We start from the raw sequence: 21222 nt of genomic DNA, 5'->3' as shown, positions 1-21222 counted from the left end.
ATCCAATCCATTAACGTGCACAAGAGCAGTGGCTCTCGCCGCTGTGTTCCCTCCTCTTTGGGCAGGTTAATAGCATCAGGAGCCATTGGTACCTGTTGCTGTCAATCAAATGTTGTGATATGGGGGCTGGGCCAAGCTGCACACTCTGTGTCAATAGACGCAGAAAGGGCGGCTCAGGAGTGAATACGGACGGGTGCCCCCGTGGAAAGCCACTTTCCATAGGGGTAATCACTGAAGAGGAGGGGCCTGGGGCGCCGACGGGTGACCCTAGAAGAAGAGGATCAGGGCTGCTCTGTGCAAAAGCTTTGCACACAGCAGGCAAATATGACATGCTTGTTGTTTTAATAATAATAAAAAAGGTTTATTGTTACTTTTTTTAAATTTATAATAATTCCTTAAAATAATAAAATGCATAAATGATCATTTAATAAAAAAGAAAAAAATATCCCTAACACTAATATTAACCACTAATCCTAACACTGATTTTAACTCCTAATCCTACCCCCAAACCTGACATAATAAATTAACCCCTTACCTTAATCCTAACCCAACAAAATAAATAATATCATAAGTAAATAAACTAATAAATTATCCCTTAGCCTTACCCTTTAACCCCTAACCCTTAGCCCCTTACAAAAAAACAGTAAAAAATGAATAGATAGTAATAAAAGCAAGTGAAAAAGCTGAAAGAAATAACATCTGATGAAATGGATGGATTTTTTTTTCTCTATTGGCTAATAAAAAAAAATGCCAAATCTCCCAAAGCGCTTTAAAACGGTGTACAAAAAATGCTCAAAATCTCCCGAAAAGCGCTCAAAAATGTGACAAGATTATCCAGAGGAGATGGAGAAAATCGAACGGAGGCCGCATCTGAAATCTGCGTTCCCTTCTTCAGGGTTGCAGTGAGAGATCGGCCACCCAAGGGCTGATACTTACTGAAGGGGGGGGGGGGGGGGTGTAGCAGGGAGCATGATTCTGCTGGTAGATAAAATTACAAATTTTTTCACCCATGATTTTATTTTTATACCTGTTTAGAATAAAAGTAATATCACGCAGACATATGAAGAGCAGCATACCTGTGACGTATAATTTGAGATCCCAGCTCTGCAATCCTGCCCATTATAAGAGGTTCCCACCATCCCTGTGCTGTTTTCGGGTCTGTACACCTGCTGTGCCCATCATGAGGGGTTCCCACCATCCCTGGGCCAAGTTCCTGGGTCTGTACACCCGCTGTGCCCATTATGAGGGGTTCCCAACATCCCTGGGCCAAGTTCCTGGGTCTGTACACCCGCTGTGCCCATTATGAGGGGTTCCCACCATCCTTGTGCTGAGTTCCCGGGCTGTACACCTGTTGTGCCCATTATGAGAGGTTCCCTCCATCCCTGGGTGGAGTTCCTGGGTCTGTACGCCTGCTGTGCCCATTATGAGGGGTTCCCACCACGCCTGCTGAATGCATTGTATATTATGAACAATGTAACAGAAGGAATTGGAAGGCCCTAAGGGGGTCGTTTAAAGAGCCGGGATCAGTGTTGGAATGAATCTTACCATTGGAGTCAGCCAAATTCATGAAACCCCACAAACTCCACCTACAACTGAAATGCCACTTTTGGATGGATAAACCCTTTAAATACTTGTTCACTTGGGGGGGAAATGTCCATAAATATTAAACAATCCTCTTTTATTTTTGAATAGATGATCCATAATTACATGGAACACCTGGAACGCACCAAACTGCAGCAGCTGATGTCGTCCGATCAACTGGAATCCTCCATGCAAAACAGAATTAGGTGAGATCAGTGCGAGTTTAATAGAGAAGTGGTAGGGGGAGGGGTGTGCCTCCCACCCCCAGGCTGCTTTTGTCCATGGCAGAGAATACCGCCATTGTATTTAAATCCTATAACAATGCTGGGGCTGATTCAGAAAAGCTGCAGGCAGGACTGGAATGTGTCGGGAGCCAGGCGGCGTGAAGCACCCTTTCCGCTCCAGAACGCCGTCCCTTCCACTGTCACCTACTAGTTGTATTATTATTGTTATTACGGTAGTTGTTTGCTAGCAACCAACTCTTGTGATTTTGTGTGTGTGTGTGTGTGTATGATATTATATATATATATATATATATATATATATATATATATATATATATATATATATATATATATATATATATATATATATATATATATATATATATATATATATATATATATTATATATAAAAATCAAGGAAAACTAAATTTTATATATAACAAAATAAATAATTTTGTTTTCCTTGTTTTGTTGTTTCTTTTATCCTGTGTTTTTTTTTTTTTTTTTTTTTTTTTTATATTTTTATGTGCATTTTTGCTAGTTTATGAATTAAGACCAAGTATTTGTTTTGGACTGTACAAGGAGAATAAGCTGTGGAAGTAGTGAACAAGCATTTCCACTTGAGATTTTAGTTAATCGCCTTGCACTTGCTTTTGTGTGTCACACATAGCGCAGCCCAATCACTTCATGGGTTCACTTCATGGGTTACCTTATAAACATTTGTCATCCGAAACAAAGCTTCTACTCCTTTTTGTGAGATTTGTAAAAGTGTGGTTTGCCACTCCACAATCGCCGCAGAATGGCATCGTGCTTGTGCTGCCAATAAAAGATAATGGCACCCAAACGTGCATCACACATTGCCCCACGATTCCAGATTGCAGCATGTGAATGGAGCCTAGGGTCTCGTTCACATAGGTATAATTTGATCATTCCAGATCGCATGAAAAGTCGCACCCCATTTGAGCCGCTCAGAATGCCTCAACTCGCGTCGCAGCGATTTATGAGAAAGGTTCCTGCACTACCTTTTTTTTTTTTTTCCAATTTCATTGCGACTTGCATAGACTTCTGTTAAATGAAGTTGCAAGCCACAATGAAATCGGCAGTGCAGATTGCATGGATTTGAGGCTTTGAAATCGCTCTGAAGTAGCACAATTTCAAAGCAGCACCAGTGTGAACCAGGGCTAACTTAGAACTAGAGGAAGAACTTTTCTTTTTTTCATTTTAGATGGAGTAAGGGAACTGTTATAACTCCTGTCAGGTCTTCTTTTTTTTTTTTGCCATCTGTTTGGGATATTTCCCTTCACTTCCTGTCCCATAGCCAAAACAGGAAGTGAGAGGAAATCCCTCCAAAGTGATGGAATCCCTGGTTGTCACCAGAACTAGTGCCCCCATTGGAAGGTTTCCTAATACTGTTCTGGAGACAACCCAAAATTTGGGATCTTTTTATTTTTTACTTTCTTTTTCGATGATGGCGTTAAACAGGACAAATGGAGAGGGTGAATCTCCCTAACGTGGACACAGACCACAATAAAAACCTGACAGGTGTTCTAATCCCTCTCTAGCCAAAACAAAAAAACAAAAATGTAGGTATATTTTAAATGCACACCTGCATGAAGCCATTTTAGCCCACATGGGAATGCATAGGTGTTCAGTGCAGACATCTCATTCATGTCAATTGGGAACCGCTGGTCTCAATTTGACACCTGCAGGTGAGTGTCTCTGAACTCACTGTTTGTGTTGCTTTACTTTCATTGGGCCTCCATAATGCAATGTGCAGCATTTCTGCAATGGTGATCTCATCAGAACATGTATAGGCCAAAAATTAAATCCTTGTCATCAGATTTTATATTGTATCCAATATTATTGTGAGTGAGCAATCTGATTGTTGCATGTGTGAGGGATTAGTTAGGAGTGTGGTGACCCCCCCCCCCCCCCCTTTTACTCCATCCCAAGCAGTCGTCATTTGTCACCATTCAGTCACTGATCTAGGGTGAAATCTGGTTGCTGCGGCTTGCTGTACTTTGCACGTCGCCTCTTCTGGTGGCGTCACCTTGTCGGATCGGCCTGGTCTGTGTACCGTGTGCTCTGTCTGTGTTGTTGTGCATGAATTGTCAGCATCCAGCAGCGGCTGCCTCTTCCCTCCCCTGTGCAGGAGTCCCCCGATGGATAGCGCACATTGATTGGCTGCAGCTCAATACAGAGCATCTTCATCCCTTTCCCCGGGAGAGCCGGTGGAGGAGGAGGTGGGGGGGGGGGGAGGGATGATGTCATCGCTCGGAGTCTGCTGCAGGGAGCACACACGCAGCAATGGGCTATGGCATTGCTTTTGTGGCACCAGCTGAATGACAGACCCTGAGCTCAGCCGACGTACCCCCTCGTTAGACGTGCGGCACCCTTGATCCCCAGGCCTGCCACCATGCCAGCGCAGAGCCATGAGTCCCAGATGCATGCTACTCTTTGTGTTTGGCTTTGTTGGCGGGGCGGTGGTCATTAATTCTGCCATCCTAGTGTCTCTGTCTGTCCTGCTGCTCGTGCATTTCTCCTTCTCCACCGGCCTGCCGGCCCTGACCGAGAACCTTCCCAGGATCCTCAGGTACTTATTAACCCTTCGCCTCCCAGGGTGTTCTCAGGCCCAGCCGCCGTGACTTCATTTTGTTTATGTGGTTTGATTGACCACCCTGCCAAGCGTACTGCTAGCCACTTTCTGCATTTGTGCGTGCATGTCCTATGTATTTATATCTGTACCTATTGCTTGATTTTTGGTTTTTATTGCTTTTTTGCATTTAATGCGGAGGAAGGAGAAAAAAAATGTCCTTTTTAAAATGCCGCTGTGATGGAGTTGTCCAGCTCGGCCCTTAAGGGCCGGACTCATCCAAAGTTTTAAGGTTGCCGCAGTGAGGGCGGTGAAACGGTAAGGAGGTTGGTCGTACGTTACCGGATCTACGATGTTGACTGACCTTGAGCTTGATACTGCTACAACTTTCTCCAGTGACTGCGCATCCTGCGTCTGTGCGAAGAGCATCGTTCGGGATGACTGACGTTTGGCACGGCTAAAGCTTATTACCGCTGTCTCTGCGCTTGCAGCCAGTCACTCTGCCTCCTGCGCTCTGTGATTTCTGCTAACTGTATTTAACTGTATTTATAACTGTTTGTTTTTTATTGCTTTGTTTTCAGAATTTCTGGCCTGTCTCTGTAACGATGTTCTGCCTTATTGTGATGATTATTGTATTATATTTTATATTATAATTTTATTTATATTATGTGTATATTTTATAATATTTTTTTTATATAGTTTATATTTATTTTATATTAGTTTTTTATTTTTTATATTCATAGATTTTATAACTATTTATATATTATTATTATTTAGTAATATTATTGTTATATTTTTATTATTCAGGATTTCTATAGACCCAGCAGTTTTTGCAGTGCTTGGGAGATAACAGAATACAAATCAATACTAGGGGGTAGGAGGGCCCCTGCTCCCCAGAGTTTACAATCTAGTGGAGTTTAGTGTGTTGTCTTTGAGTTCATTGTAATATGTCTGATACCATACATTGGGATTATATCCGAGGGCGGTCGATTTTGAATGCAGTTTAATATGATTTTGGTGCCGTCCTTGCGTATTTATAATGATGAGTAGTTTACATGTAGTTCGTTATTTTATGGTTTTCATTGTTTGTGCTTTGTCTTAAATCGGTATTAAACTTAAAACCAGCTTGCCAAGCGTTAGATGTGATTGCGATGGCTGTATTTGTTTTCCTTTTTTTAGGTTCTCTCTCCCCCCCCCCCCCCCCTGTTTTCACCTGGTGATCTGGCCTGTAATACACCTTCTGTATTAGAGTGCCTCCATTCTGGATGAGAGTACACAGTAGACCACAGCATTGTCAGTCTGGGGGGGAGGGATTGTTAAATGTATTAGTTGATTTAAATACACTAACAAATTGAAGCCAAACTCCAGCTCACGCTTTAGAATCAGTTACAGCAAACTTTTTTTTATTTTTTTTATTTTTTTTTTTGTAGTTTTTTTCCCTATTTGGGATGAAGGATTTACATGAATACTAAAAAAGCTCATTGTGAGCACCCCTGTAATTTCTGAATGGTTTGTCTAATCCCTGTAAACTGATTCATTCTGCTGGAGAGCTTGTGCTTTTTGAAAAACAGACTTACAAACTAGATCACCAGATAAAAATAAAAGGAAAGAAAAGCCTAAAAGGAAACTAATGCAGCCATAGCATCTAAGAATTGGTAAGCTGCAATATGTTTGCTTTTAGGTTTAATACAGCTTTAACATTGTGAAATGCTGTAGCCCAGCAAAAACAGTTACCTCCTTGAAGTCGGTATGCTTGCTATGGGTATTTACTTGCAGGCAGAGGGCACAGGTGCAGCCTCCCTGTGAGCAACCTGTCAAACTCTGAGAGGCTAAAAGATGCTGTCTCTGGATGGGGCTGAACGGTGCACCTAGCAGTACTAACATTTAGGACAGTATGCATCCAATGTCCAGAATGCAAGCAGTCTGCATACTGCCCTTAAACGTAAGTACCGGTCAGTCTCTCTGGTCCAGCCACTGGCGCGGTCAGTCTCTCTGGTCGAGCCGCTGCCGCGGTCAGCCCTCTCTGGTCGAGCCGCTGCCGCGGTCAGCCCTCTCTGGTCGAGCCGCTGCCGCGGTCAGCCCTCTCTGGTCGAGCCGCTGCCGCGGTCAGCCCTCTCTGGTCGAGCCTCTGCCGCGGTCAGCCCTCTCTGGTCGAGCCGCTGCCGCGGTCAGCCCTCTCTGGTCGAGCCGCTGCCGCGGTCAGCCCTCTCTGGTCGAGCCTCTGCCGCGGTCAGCCCTCTCTGGTCGAGCCGCTGCCACGGTCAGCCCTCTCTGGTCGAGCCGCTGCCGCGGTCAGCCCTCTCTGGTCGAGCCGCTGCTGCGGTCAGTCTGGTAGGCTGCTCGCAGTGGATCTGTGTCCTTTTTACCCGCACCTAAACGCCGGAGCTAAACGCTTAGACCCATTTCACACGGAGGAGTTTTTCAAGCGCTTTTGGGCTAAAAATAGCACCGAGTGCTTTCGCACTGAGGCGATGCGCTGGCAGGACGTTGAAAAAACTCCTGCAAGCAGCATCTTTGAAACTGTGTATACACCACTCTTAAAGCATCAAAGTGCCGCTGAACAGCCGGCAAAGTGCCGATGCAGTGGCGCTTTGGGAATTGTTTTAACCCTTTTCCGGCCGCTAGTGGGGGTTAAAGGGGCCTTAGTGCGCATGGGGCCTTAAAGGGTTAGTTCACCTTCTACCAAAAAACTCCCATGGGGGGGGGGGGGGGTGTCTGTAGATAAAAACAAACTGGGCAGCTTTGAAAAAAGTTTAATCATGCCCTTGCTATAGGTGTAAGCCATTTACATACATCCTGAAGCCTGGTTGAAAACCCCCCAGACATAGTATCTTGTCCTGCCTCATTGCTAGGACCTTACTAAGACACTTCAGCCATTCATTTTCACCCCCACCATTACAAGCACAGGCTTTTGAACCCCGCATGTGTGGTCCGTTATCTCCTCTGTTACAGCATCGCTGAGTTCAGAGATGCTGCATTAGGAAAGAGAGAGTGCATGTAAGGGGGTTTGTTTCAGATGGGAATGTCTTAGCAACGTCCTAACAACAAGGCAGGACAGGATGATGCCATCGCTGGGAGTTTTTTTTTTTTTTGGCCAGGCTTCAGGAGATATGTATATGGCCTTACACCCATAGCAAGGACATTAGCCAACTTTGGTCAAAGCTGACCGTTTTTTTCTCTACAGGCACCCCTTACCTACATAGGCCGATTTTGGTAAAGGTGAACAATGCCCTTAGTCTGCACAAAGTGTAACATTTTGGGGAAGTTTATAAAGGTGACAAGCTTTCAAATGCGGAGCTCAGAGCTACTGCATCGGGGGGTGGGGGAGAATGCCAGGGGGCTTGAATCAGAGAACAACTTTACTGTGATGGTGGAGGTGAGCAGTAACAACTAGGCCTCTCTTAGCAATGTCCTGGGAATATTCCAGTCGGGCTTTATGAGGTACGTAAACGGCCCACACCTATAGCATATATACTTCATGAAGCCTGACTGGAATACTCCCAGGACATTAAGATGTTGCTAAGAGAGGCCTAGTCGTTACTACTCATCTCCACTGTCACAGGAGTGAGCTCTCAAATGCTGAGCTCAGAATTACTGCACCAGGGGAGAGAAAAAGAGCATGTAAGGGTGGTTTGAATCAGAGAACGCGCGCACTCCTGTCATGGTTGAGGTGAGCCATATTAGCTAGACCTCTCTTAGCAACTTCCTAGCAACGTCCTGGGAATGCTCCAGCTAGGCTTCATCAGGTACGTAAATGGCCTACACCTATAGCAAGAGCATTTTTCAACTTTAGTCAGAGCTGTACATTTCTTTTTTTCTCTTCAAAGTTAAATAATGGCCTTTCTGTAGCTGTAGGCCGTTTTACATAACTCCTGAAACCTGACAGGAATACTCCCAGGATGTTGCTAAGGATGTTAAGAGATGTTTAGTCATTGCTGCTCCTCACCACCATCGCAGAAGGCAGCTCTCAAACTCTGCGCTCAGAGCTACTGAATCAGGGGAGAGAGAGCATGTGCAAGGGTTTGATTCAGAGAAGAAGCTCACTCCTGTGACAGTGGAGGCGGGCAGTAACAACTAGGCCTCTCTTAGCAATGTCCTTGCAATATTCCAGTCAAGCTTTATGAGATAAATAGACGGCCTACACCTATAGCAGGGGCATTATTCAACTTTGTAGATAAAAACAAACTCTGCAGCCATTTACATACTTCATGAAGCCTGACTGGAATACTCCCAGGATGCAGTTAGGACGTTGCTAAGAAAGTCCCAGTCATTACTGCTCTCCTCAACCATCACAGGAGAGGGCCGTTTCTCTGATTAAAACCCCCTGACATGCCGTTTCTCCCACCTGATGCAGTAGCTCTGAGCTTAATGTTGGAGAGCTCGCTCCTGTGATGGTGGAGGTGAGCAGGGATGACTAGGCCTCTTAGTAACGTTGTGGCAGTCTTTCAGTCAGGCTTCATGAGGTATGTAAATGGCCTACATCTATATTAAGGGCATTATTCAAATTTAGTCAGTGCTGCACAGTTTGTTTTTTAGATGCCCATTATCTGCATAGGCAGTTTATTGGTAAAGGCGAACTAACCCTTCGAAATTCAATGTCACATTGTCCTGACTGAAATATTTCATGTGACTGGAAAACCTTTGTATAGACTGACATGTTTGTGTTCTGTGATTCGGATGTGGACGGAATATCATCTGCGTACGATGAGAGACAAGCAGAGCGCACAATTAGCTGATCCCGTGGCTGCAAAATAATGAAGTCACTCTTTATTAGTCAGAACGAGCTGCTACCGTCGTTAATTTGTGTGACCTTAATTCCTGGCATGTCTCCCCCCTGCTCACCCCCCCCATAGTGGCGGTGCTGCGAGTCTTTTCTGGAAATGGAAACCGTCCATTGTCCCCCCTGCCAACACAGCGGAGGAGTTCAGCTTTTTGTGGAGCTCTCTGCAGATTTGGAGGGTGTTTTTGTCACTGGTTTTTGCCTCTGTTGTGGGTGTTTTGTGATGTTCTATGTTTTCATATACCTAGGATTGCCTTCATTTGTGCGAGGCATGCATGCAATCTGCTTTCTAGAAAGTTCTGCTAATGATAATAGGGAAAAGCTGCTTTCCTGAAAGCAGTTTCCATGGACCCAGAACTGTGAGGTCATATGCTAAGAAGCGTAAAGCTTCAGTCGTCTTTTTTTTTTTTTTTTTTTTCAACTTTTTATTAAATCTTCTGCCCTTGTTGTTTTAACTTTGGATAGTAAAACATTTTTATTTATTTTTTTGCATCCCACTTCCTGTTTCTTGTCTGGTATAAAGTCTAGGCTTATGACGTCATGCATCTCTCTCTATCTCCCTATGGGAGATCGGGTGACGAGGGACCGCAGAGTCTGTCGTCACCCAATCCGCAGGGACGGAGCGCTGGATGTCAGCGGTGACATGTCCGCTAACATCCGACCCGCTCCGATCCGAAAAAGTGTGACGGAGGAAAAAGCTATTTTTCCATCCGTCATCGGATCGGGTGACGACAGACACTGCGGTCCGTCGTTATCCGATCTCCCATAGGGGAGAGCGGCGCTGTGACAGGTCCATCCCTGCGCAGTGTGCAGAGACAGACCTGTCATCTTCCCGCTCAGCGGAGATTGCTCCGGCGAACCCCACTGTGCAAACGGATATACACGGGGCGGATCAGCACTGATCCGCCCCGTGTGAAAGGACCCTTCCTTTTCCTCTATTACCTCCTGGTTATCCTGCCAGTAAGGCTTCATGTACACTGCTGCTTGTAAACGGATAGTTGACCGTTTTCAGCTGCCCCTGAACTCTCCTCCATGTTCTCTTCTCAGTACACGTACACAGGGTGGTTTATAGTAGTTTCTAGACTAGTTGCGTTTAGAAGCATTTTTTAGAAAGCAAAAAAATGTGTTCAGGACGGATGTTCAGAGGCATTTGAAATGCCAAATGCCTGTAACAGCTTGTAAACACGGTAAAGCGTGGCATATAAGTACGGCAAAATGGACCTTTTCAAAAGTTGGTTACTATCTGTCAAACTAAATCGTTTAGGAGAGGTTTTAAAACGTCCCATGTACGTTATGACTGGCCATACATGGGTCGAATTTCCAAAGATTTTTCTTTTGAAAACCAGAAAATTTGTGCGTTGTGTGGTCCGATGGCGCCACCATTGATTTTGAAATTCGACCAACCAAGGCTTTTAATTTGACCTCATGTTGCTACAGAAAAGAATTTTCTTTTCTTGTACATGCACATTTCTTTTTTGATTTTATTTCTCACACATTTCTCCCATCGATTAAGAAAATCGTTTGTTTTTCAAAAAATTTCCAACATTTCCGATTTACTCAAATTTGGTGGCCGCATGAAAATTGGCTGTTGCTGCAGCCCCACTAATGGTGCAAAATACAAACGAAAATTCTTAGATAAGATTTTCTAAAGAAAATTCTTTCTTTCGAAATTCGACCCACGTATTGCCTGCCTAAGCCTAAGCTCTTGTACACACGGTCGGAGAATCCGTCGGAATGTGTCCTATCAGACCGTGTTGTCGGATAATCCGACTGTGTGTGGTATGCATCGGACTGTTTCCGTCGGAATATCCGTCGGACCAAATTTTCAAACTTGCTGGAAATATTTTCCGACAAACTGGTCCGATAGGACATACTCAGATCATGTGTAGAGAATTCCGATCGGACAAAGTGCCACGCATGCTCAGATCAAATTCCTACATCAATACTATTGGCTACTAGCCTGAACGTAGTCCCATCGTAACGAAATTACGTCATCACGTTCTGAAAGATCGGATTTTTCGACAACTTTGTCCGACCGTGTGTATGCAACAGTTTCGGACAAGATCCGTGTGTACAAGGGCTAAGTCTGTTGTTTTTCAAAAGAACAAGCTCTCTTACGGATGTAGCAGTTGCAGGGTGAGACAAACCATTTACCACTGAAGGAGTGCTTACAATGATCAGCTTTTATTTATTCATGTAAATCGTTTATCCCGAAAGGAAAAAAAAGCTGCTGCAACTGCTTATTTGGTTTATTATTTTTTATTTATTTCAGGTACTTGTCTAGCGCTTTACATATAGTATATATTCACATCAGTCCCTGCCCTCAAGGAGCTTGCAATCTAAGGTCCCTAACTCATATTCGTACATGCTAGGGGCAATTTAGACAGACGGGAGCCAATTAAACTACCAGCATGTCTTTGGCATGTGGAGGAAACCAGAGTACCCGTAACAAAAACGCACAGGGAGAACATGCAAACTCTGTGCAGGTGGTGCCCTGGTTGGGATTCAAACCGACAACCCTGGTGCTGCTAGACGAAAGTACTAACCACTTAGCCATTGTGCTGCCCCGCACAACTGCTTATAAAAAGTTAGCTGGAGTGTAGCTTCAGCTTGTTGGTGTATCTAACAACGTGTATTTGTTAGTGTGACTGACAATGATATCAGCTGTCCCCCCCCCCCCCCTCCTTCATCTAGAGTGGGGGGGCACTCTAATACAGGAGCTGTGTTATGTGTCATCACCAGGTGAAAAAAAATCCTTATGAAAAGAAAATAAATGCAGCCACCACATATGATTGGTCATCTGCAATACTTTTTTTTTAGGTATGCTGGTAGTTGCTCAACATCTTATTTCTCTGAGACTCTTCCAGGGAGTTCTCCGGGTATGCATTCCCAGCTCCGCCCACCTCCTGCAGTTTGTTTTTGGTAGAAATGGGCGGGGTTATAGGAAGGAAGTTTGTGGATTGCTGAGCACTGATACCTGGGGTTCCTTGTATAGTGCTACCTGCAGGGAACAAAGAGGAAATTGATTTTTTTTTTTTCTTCTTTTTTTTTTCTGTTTGTGGGGTGGCTCCGGAGACTTGTCAGTGGCTTGTCTTTAAAAAGAAATAAAAATTGCACTAAAATCCTGAATTTATGTTTTCTAAATCCAAATGTTTGTTTTGTTATGCATGTATGTAACGCTTTACTGTATCCACCAATCAGGAAGGAGCGCCCCATCTCGCTGGGAATTTTTCCTCTTTCTCCTGGAGATTCTCTGGTATTACCGGACACCCGCGGCGCAGAGACCCCCGGAAATGGCCCCTGGAAGGTGCACGAACAGAACCATGCACGCTGCAACACCAGCTTAAAGGTACGGAACGCTATCCTAATATACAGTTTAGAGGAGGCAGAGTCTCCATCGATTTTTGCCATATGATAAAAAGAAAACCAGACCGCTGGTGGGAGTTACCTAGATTGGTCTGTATACAAATACAGCCTGCCTGGTAACTCCCACTCCTCCAGACTGACACCTACCCATCAATGCATTCTGATATTATACAGTATTTAGTGCCAATAGTTTGCGCAGTGCTTTACAATATAAAGGGAGACAATACAGCAACAATACAATTCCATACAAGAGGGTTAGGAGGGCCCTGCTCCTGCATGCTTACAGCCTAAAAGGGTGGGGCTGGTGGAACAAAAGGTAATAACTGTGAGGGAAGTAAAAGATTTGGTTGTTAGCTGAATGCAGGATAGGCCTCACTGAAGTGTTAAGTTTTAGGGGATTGTCTAAAAGGGAACAGAGTAGGATATAACTGGACAGATTGGGGTAGTGAGTTCCAGAGGATGGGAGAAGCTCTGGAGATGAGCATGGGAGGAGGAAACGAGGGAGCTAGAGAGCAGGAGGTCCTGGGTGGAGTGGAGAGGACGATTTGATATTTGGAGACCAGATTGGTGATGGCGCTTGGGGCAGAGTTGTACATGGCTTTGTATGGTATTGTTAGTATTTTAGTATTTTGAATTTTATTAGCTGGGCAATGGGAAGCAAAATGGGAATTCATGATAGCCTGAAGAGGGGAAAGCTTGCAGAGAGGTAAGCCAATGAGGAGGGAGTTACAATAGTCAAGGTGAGAGATAACACCGCAGTGAATAATTTGCTTAGTGGTTTAAAATGGTTTTATGATGGACAGAAGTTTTTAGGCGAGGCCGTGGCTTCGACCTAGCCTGCGGCATCTGGCTACACGAACTAGGCTGAAGCTGTGGCCTCGCCTAAAAACTCCTGCCCGCAGCACCTCAGCACCGGCGAGCTGTCAGCGGCGGTCCTGGTGGAAAAAAAAGTCTTTAAAAAAAATAGATTTGCGGAAATTTTGAATCGATTTGACCTCTCAACTCGATTCAAGGTTTAAATCGATTTTTTTTTTTTTCCCCAGCCAGCCCTAATTGGCATTCTTGTGAACATTGAGCGAGTTAATGGTTGGAGATGGTGGTGGAGAAAGTAGAGGGTTATTAGAGAAGAGACAACGAGGACTAGAGGACACAGAGTATTAATGAGCGTGACAAAGTAGACTTCTTTGATAGCATAGAGGAATTGTGTTTTAAGAAGGCAGATTTATATCTGGTGAATGCATGCTGGTATCACATGCAAGGAAAAAAAAAACAGCATTTTGGCTTTTACGTGATTGAATAATGGAAGTCAGCAGTGCTTCCCCTCATTTTATTAAGCTCTGGAGCAACTGCACTTGCAACATGTACAGTCTATTTGCCTTTTGTAAAATCAACCCCATTATATAGTTATCAGACTGTCCTACTTCTGATTTCTCAGGATGAGCTTTTGACTCTCAGCCAAACTGGGAGCAAAACCGGGAGCTCTGAAGCTGACAACATGGTGCACGCAACGTCCAAAGACCAGAAGGATGAAGTGATCATGAGGGCCAACCTTCAGAACAACAATGTACAGAAGAATAAGAAAAATAAGGATGTCCAGGTCAACCAGGAGATGACTTCTGCCTCTACAGGCAAGTTGTTAGTCCTTTTCCCTAAACTGCTGGGACTGTCCCACTGGAGGATAGATATGACCAACTCTATGTTTCCCATCATCTCTAGTAGCTGAAACAGGGCGCTGTGCAAATTCGTGTCTGTCCTGCAGGAGGGTAAAACTCCAGGAGCAAACAATGCTTCTCTGCTTGCCTTGTTTCCCATAATCTCTAGTACCTGAAACATGATACTGCTGATTTGTAGTCACGTGACCTGTAAGGATAAACCTTTGAGCCATTAAAGTAGAGCTAAAGGCAAAACGTATTTTATTTTTTTCTGTGTCCCATTTGGAAGATTTCTCTCCACTTCCTGTCCTAAAGCCAAAACAGGAAGTGAGTGGAAATCCCTCCAAATTGGGAGGATCCTGGGGTGTCATCAGAATTAGTGTCCCCATCAGAAGTTTCCCCCTCTTATCCATTTTTCACTACAACTCAATGTCGCATTTTCTTGCATTTTATTTTACTTATACCTTCTATAAACGTGGTAAACAGGGAAAATGGTGTGAATCTCCATAACGAGAGCACAGACAGGAATAAAAAAAACCTGACCATAATTGTAATCCTTCTCCACTCTATGCATAACAAGTTATACAGTAATTTAAAATGTTAGTAAACCCACAACAGTAAAGTCAGTCTGTGTATGCAGTAAAGCATGCTTTTTATACTCACTGTGGAACCTAAGGGGTTAATCCTCTACATTGTGCAAAAAAGGCTTTTTGATCCTGTCTTTTCTGATCCTCCCCTTCTTCGACTGTCCTCAATCCGTCTCCCGATAAGACAGAGCCTTTGGAGTCACTCTGCGTGTGTGTGTGTGTGTGTGTGTGTGTGTGTGTGGTGGTTTTTTTTATTTTTTATTATTCAACTCATTGGCTGGTGTAACCTGCTTTATTATTTTATCTGAAGCCAATGGTAGGGATTTGCTTAGAGAGGCAGCAGACGACGAGCAGTTGGTAAGACTCAAAGGAGGATAGCCTAAGGGAGGAGTTGCAATAGTCGAGGTGAGCGATAATAAAGAAATTTAGTGGTATGGTGGTGCCAATTAAGAAGGGGCATATTTTTGGAAATGTTACAACGCTGAGGATGTAAAGTTTTTGACTTTTATTTGGCTTGTAGCTGAAGGGAAAGGTTAGAGTCCAGGAGTACACATAGTACATTGACATACACTTAAATGCCACTTTATGAGTTACACCTGTTCAGTTGCTTGATAACACAAATTGCTAATCAGCCAATCGCATGCCAGCAATTCAATGCATTTAGGCATCTAGACGTGTTGAAGACGATTTGCGGAAGTTCAAACCGAGCATCAGAATGGGGGATAATGGGGATTTAAGCGACTTTGAACATGGCATGGTTGTTGGTGACAGACAGGCTGGTCTGAGTATTTCAAAAACTGCTGATCTACTGGGATTTTTACACACAATTATCTCTCGGGTTAACAGAGAATGGTGGGAAAAAGAGAAAGTATCCAGTGACCGGCTGTTGTGTGGAGGAAAACGCCTTATTGATTTTAGAGGCGAATGGGCAGACTGGTTTGAGATAATAGAAAGGCAACAGTAACTAAAATAACCACTCATTACAACCAAGGCATGCAGAATACCATCTCTGAATGCATAACACATCGAACCTTGAAGCAAATGGGCTACAGAAGCAGAAGACCACACCGGGTGCCACTCTTGTCAGCTAAGCACAGGAAACTGAGGCTACAGTTCGCACAGATCACCAAAATTGGATAATAGAAGACTGGAAAAACGTTGCCTGGTCTGAGTTTCGCTTTCAGCTCCGACGTTCAGCTGGTGTGGTCAGAATTCGGTGTAAACATGAAAGCATGGATCCATCCTGCCTTGTGTCACCGGTTCAGGCTGGTGGTGTAATGGTGTGGGGGATATTTTCTTGGTACACTTTGGGCCCCTTAGTACCAATTGAGCATTGTTTAAACACCACAGCCTACCTGAATATTGTTGCTGACCATGTCCATCCCTTTATGACTACAGTGTCCCCATCTTCTGATGGCTCCTTCCAGCAGGATAATGCACCATGTGCAAACCTTTCACCACTGGACAATGAGGTCACTGTACTCCAATGGCTTCCACACGTGCCAGATCTCATCCCAAAGAGCACCTTTGGGATGTGGTGGAACAGAGATTGGCATCATGGATGTGCAACAAATCAGCATCATGTAGTTGATGCTATCATGTCACTATGGACCAAAATCTGAGAAATGTTTCCAACACCTTGTATCTATGCCATGAAGAATGAAGGCAAAAGGGGGTCCAACCTAATAAAGTGGCCGGTGAGTGTATATGAGAATGAGTTGCGTCCAGAGGAATGTGACCAAATTGCAGCATGTGTGTATTGAGGTTCCCGGTTCTTCTATACGGCGTTGGCAGTGTACAGCGGGGGGAAGAGGTAACACTGCACCTTTCCAAACACAGGCTACAGCCCTACAAAAAATAAGAAATTCTTATCTAAACTTTTATTTATCGCAGTAAATGACCTCCAGTGGTATTATGTACTCTGAGACACTGCGCTATAGCACCGTGAGAACCTCAAGGTCATGGCGGATGTAGAAGTCATGCCTTCTTGTGGCATTTTTTGGTGCAATTACCGGCTGATTTATTTATGCTCTCCTTCCTCTAATGGATTGCGGCGTTTGCAGAAGGTATCGATTTACGTCTTTGTAATGGATACTGCGGAGAGGAGGCTCTGCGTTTTTATGGGCTGCGTTTCCTGCTGAGCAGACAAAGGTTTCCCAGACAGACAACGGGCTGAGTTTATGTTCTGACTTCTGACGGTGAGCGGGATTATTCATCACTAGCTCGATCTGGGGACAAATCGTAAAGTCAAAGTAATATATTCAAGAAGTTTGCGGAGTAGTATTTTGCCTCTTGTAGCATTATTTAGCCCCAATACCATGTGAAGAAATGGGCAACAAACCTTCATATGAAGTGGACGTTTTTATGGCGACCTCTTGCTTGAACATGGGCAGATATCTGCATTTTCTCTTCTGTGTATGTCCACAGCACCTCTCATAGATGGGCAAATCTGAAATAGGACAAATTAAATACCTTCATGATGCAATGCAAACCTAGGTTAGTTATCGCCCCAGGGCTGGACTGAGGCAGTTAGTTTGAGGGTCTCCAGATACTGTTCTGCAGATTAGCTGCTCTCTCATGGCAGGAAAATAGATCACTGTTCAATGTTTAACGTGAACAGTTTGTTTAAAGCTGAATTTGCGGAATTCAGCCACTTTATAAAAAGTGAAGACTCATTATGCTGAGTATGAGTTAAGTCCAAGGAGGCACATTGCATATCCTGAACTTATCTCTATTATTTATATCTGACAGGTTTATGGCTTTGCTGGAACATACACTTGGGGGCTGTGAGAGGATAGAGAGGCACACAGAGCAGTTATGCTTGCGCCTCCCCCTCTGCTGCTCATTCAGAGAAGCCTTTGTATTTTGTGAATGAGTTCACATAATACAAAGGCTTCTGTGATTGGGCAGGAGGAGGGGAATGCCAGGCATAGCAGCTGTACTGACTCTAATGTTGAAGATGCTTAGACCTGATGCATCTGTCTTCCAGGAGTGTAATAAAACTGTCAGATGTAAATAGTGATAAGTCTAGGAGATGTTCTGTACCTCCTTAGACTTAACTCGTGGCGTTTAAGCTCACTGTTTAAAAAAAAAAAATTATCAGTCTGAGCTCAGGTGCTCTTTCTCAGGTTGGATCATGGTAAGCATAAATAAAAGCAAAACCTTCCTTGACCGCATCTAATACAGGCTGATGTATGTGTATTTATTATAAGTTGTGTCCTCTCCAGTTTATCTGTCTGCCATTTTGGTGGTGTTTTATGAACAAAAATCCACCCTCAACAGCATAACACCTCTTGTTTGGCCTTGCTTTTAATAAGATTGTTTTCCCTCCTTAAAGGTTAACTCCACTTTTTCATGGGAAAAAAATATATAGCAAATAAAATTAGCAACATTCAAACCCAATGCACCATTGTAGACTAGCTCTTCTATTCGATCTACTGACCGGTGCAGGTTCAAAAAGCCCATCCTGGCTTATCAAATTTAAGTTAAAGGATGAGAACCACACTCCAAACTGTACTCTTCTGAGTTACTTTATTAGATCATCCATAATCAGCAAACAGCCTTAGTATCTCCACCGAGAGAAACCAACACCTCAATGTGTTTCATCACAAATGTAGCATGGTCAGAAGGATTTGTGGTGAAACGCGTTGGTTTTGGTGGAGATACTATGGCTTTATATCTATCATGGATTATACAATAATGTAACGCAGTTTGGAGTGTGGTTCTCATCCTTTCACTTCCATTTGATAAGCCAGGACAGACTTTTGGAACCTGCACACAGAGTCCAGAGATCTAATACAATAGCTAGTTTACGAGTCCAAAAAGCCTGTCCTGGTTTATAAAGTGAATGGATGAGGACTACTGTACTCCTATAAGTTACTTCATTAGATCGTCCTTAATAATATCTCCACCCAGAGAAACCAACTCCCCCCAACTCCTGTCACCATAGATGTAGCTTGATCAGAAGGATTTGTGTTGAAACTCGTCGTGCCGTTGGTTTCTGTGGGTGGAGATACTATGACTGTATACAGTGGTGGCTGGTGGTATCATCCTTTTTTTTTTGGGGGGGGGGGGGGGGGGTTGACACACTCCCCTCATTGGTCGGGTCACCCACACCTCGCACCATCGGTTGGTCGGTTCACCCGCACTTACACCATCTAGGTAGGGCAGTGGTCCTCTGGGCGGCAGCTTCCCCGCGCGTCTCCTTCCTCCTCCTCACAGGCGGCCAATTGGGTGACTGGCCTCAGGACGCATTTGCTGATTGGCCAGGAGGAGCATCAGTGTGACAATAGCAAATATTAATTTGCTATTGTCACACAACTGGGTGGGCTCAGGGCACAGTGCTCTGCGCCCCAAGCCCATCCTTTTTTGAAGCCTATTAGAGCCTCAGGCTCTAATCACATGCTAAAAAAAAAAAAGCCCCCATTGGAATCCATGCGTCTGACCGCATGCAGATTAGTGGGCCGCATGGATGGTGGGGGGTGGCGCCCGTGGGCCATGCATGGAAGAACCACCACAAATGATCCAATAAAATAACTCGGACGCGCACAGATTAGAGTGTAGGTCTCATCCTTTTAACTTTCATAAATGTTTTTTTTTTTTTTTAAATGATAGCTTTTACAATTGCTACACGAGCCACATTATTTAATGTTACTTAATTACCTTTTTAATCTACAGCTCTGTAATTTTTCTCTAACATTCAATACAATATGTCAACCTGGAGGCATTCTGCACACGTTGGTGTATACAAAGCCTCCAAAAATGTAATTTTCTGCACAAGTCAGGTTCTATACCAGAAATGTGTATCTATAAAAATTCCATTATAGTGTGTGTTTTTTCTTCAGACACCAACGACAATGAGGAGAAGTCGGAGGTTCAGTCTATTATCGAGTCTACTCCAGAGCTGGACATGGACAAGGATCCAAAATCCCATAACATGACCAGGTAAAGCCTCACCTTTAAAGACTATATAGAGTGGTCTTTCTCAACATTTTTATTTAAGAGGAACCCCTAAAACTACTTTAAAGTCTCGAGGACCCCTTACTAAAACTAAGTAATTTATTGGGGGGTATCAAATGCAAAATACCTTTTTACATTGGAGGTCAAAGAGAAGAATGCTTCTCTTACAGAAGTGGTTAGAACTTCTTCACTGACAGCTAAAAAGGTTGTTGTTTGTGTCATACCACTGACTTTGCTGGTTGGTATGTGGTCCTTGCACTGTGTTGGTCCTGGGACTATGTTGGTCCTGGGACTATGCAGGTGCATCATCGGATGGAATTTGAATCCGCCATAGCTCAAGGAAACCCTAGCAACATCTGGAACCTAGGTTGAAAATCTCTGGTATAGCTTGTTGGCGGTTGGGGTGTTTTCAGACTGAGCTCTAAAAGCCTCCCATAGATGGGATGGCCGTTTCAGCATGAACTAGCTGAGATTCTAAAACCAGTCTGTTGGATTTTTTTAATGTGATTTATTGCCTGTGGCTGAAGCTGCTAGCCATATATATATATATATATATATATATATATATATATATATATATATATATATATATATATATATATATATATATAAATCTTCAACAGATACTCCAGATGCTGACTTTTAATATTGGTGCACTTTCCAGTCTAGGAATCCAGCAGTTTCCTCATCCGAGCCAATTTTTCAATCGGCTATCGTGTGCTAGCGCCGCCATCTTGACTAAGGGAAACTAGCACAGCTTCACAGCTGGATTCCCTACTGTGCATGTGGGAAGCACGCTGTGCTTTGTGAATGGACTGCCTATAGGGGAAGGGGTGCGAACATCTGGCTCAATTGTGCTGGAAGTGGAAGTTGGTGCCTGTCAAAACCATGTACTGGCTCCCCCCCCCCCCCAAAAAAAAATGTGGCAGCACGGGGAGGGGGGGGGGGGGGACAAGTAGAGCTTCCTCTTTTGAGTGGAGCTCTGCTTTATTGACTGTAGTGACCTCTTTATCATTAGTTTTGATTTTTGTATGTCGTGTAGCATCATCTTGGGGCTATAAATGACCCCAGGGTTTAGCTAGTGATATTTAAAATAAATAAATAATAATAATTCATTCACTTTTTGTACATGTTTTTCAAACATTTTCCTATATGTAAATGCCCCTCACATTCAGTACAAGCATATTTTCTGTCCTCCAAATCATAACGTTTATTGCCTGTTGCCCAGTTTATGTGGTGGAGCAATGCACATGCAGTCAGTAGCTTTCTCGCCCACCCTCGTAGTGCCACAGAGCAGATCCCGCCACAACCGCACAAAGCTTGCTCTTGTGGCATGGCTGCTTGCAGTTCCCCCCCAATGTGACTTTCAGTCCAGAAGCAACATTTGCTCCGAAGCGAGACTTATCTATATTACTGGTCGTGTGCAGTATTTGCTGGTGATGTCCAGTGTGGTGGTCAGAAGCATGGATCAAGGAAGTC

General features: G+C 43.9%; 1 protein-coding gene across 3 annotated transcripts in view; it reads left to right on the top strand.

Annotated features, from left to right (window-relative positions):
• The window catches only part of SPAG9 (sperm associated antigen 9), a 94112-nt gene that overhangs the window by 39317 nt on the left and 33573 nt on the right, over positions 1 to 21222 (top strand). For 2 of the 3 annotated variants that reach the window (XM_077458767.1, XM_077458768.1), the window contains exons 4-7: positions 1693 to 1787; positions 12381 to 12528; positions 13981 to 14173; positions 19629 to 19728. In XM_077458767.1, coding sequence (XP_077314893.1) covers positions 1693 to 1787; positions 12381 to 12528; positions 13981 to 14173; positions 19629 to 19728 — 536 coding nt within the window. Of the gene's footprint in view, positions 1 to 1692; positions 1788 to 4061; positions 4400 to 12380; positions 12529 to 13980; positions 14174 to 19628; positions 19729 to 21222 lie in introns of those variants that run through there. The other variant, XM_077458769.1, reaches the window with a different exon arrangement.

The sequence above is a fragment of the Lithobates pipiens genome, unplaced genomic scaffold (assembly GCF_037356315.1).
Source record: "Lithobates pipiens isolate NorthernLeopardFrog02 unplaced genomic scaffold, aLitPip1_a1.2 Scaffold_28, whole genome shotgun sequence".
NCBI lineage: Eukaryota > Metazoa > Chordata > Amphibia > Anura > Ranidae > Lithobates > Lithobates pipiens.
This window is presented reverse-complemented; position numbering and strand designations above follow the sequence as displayed.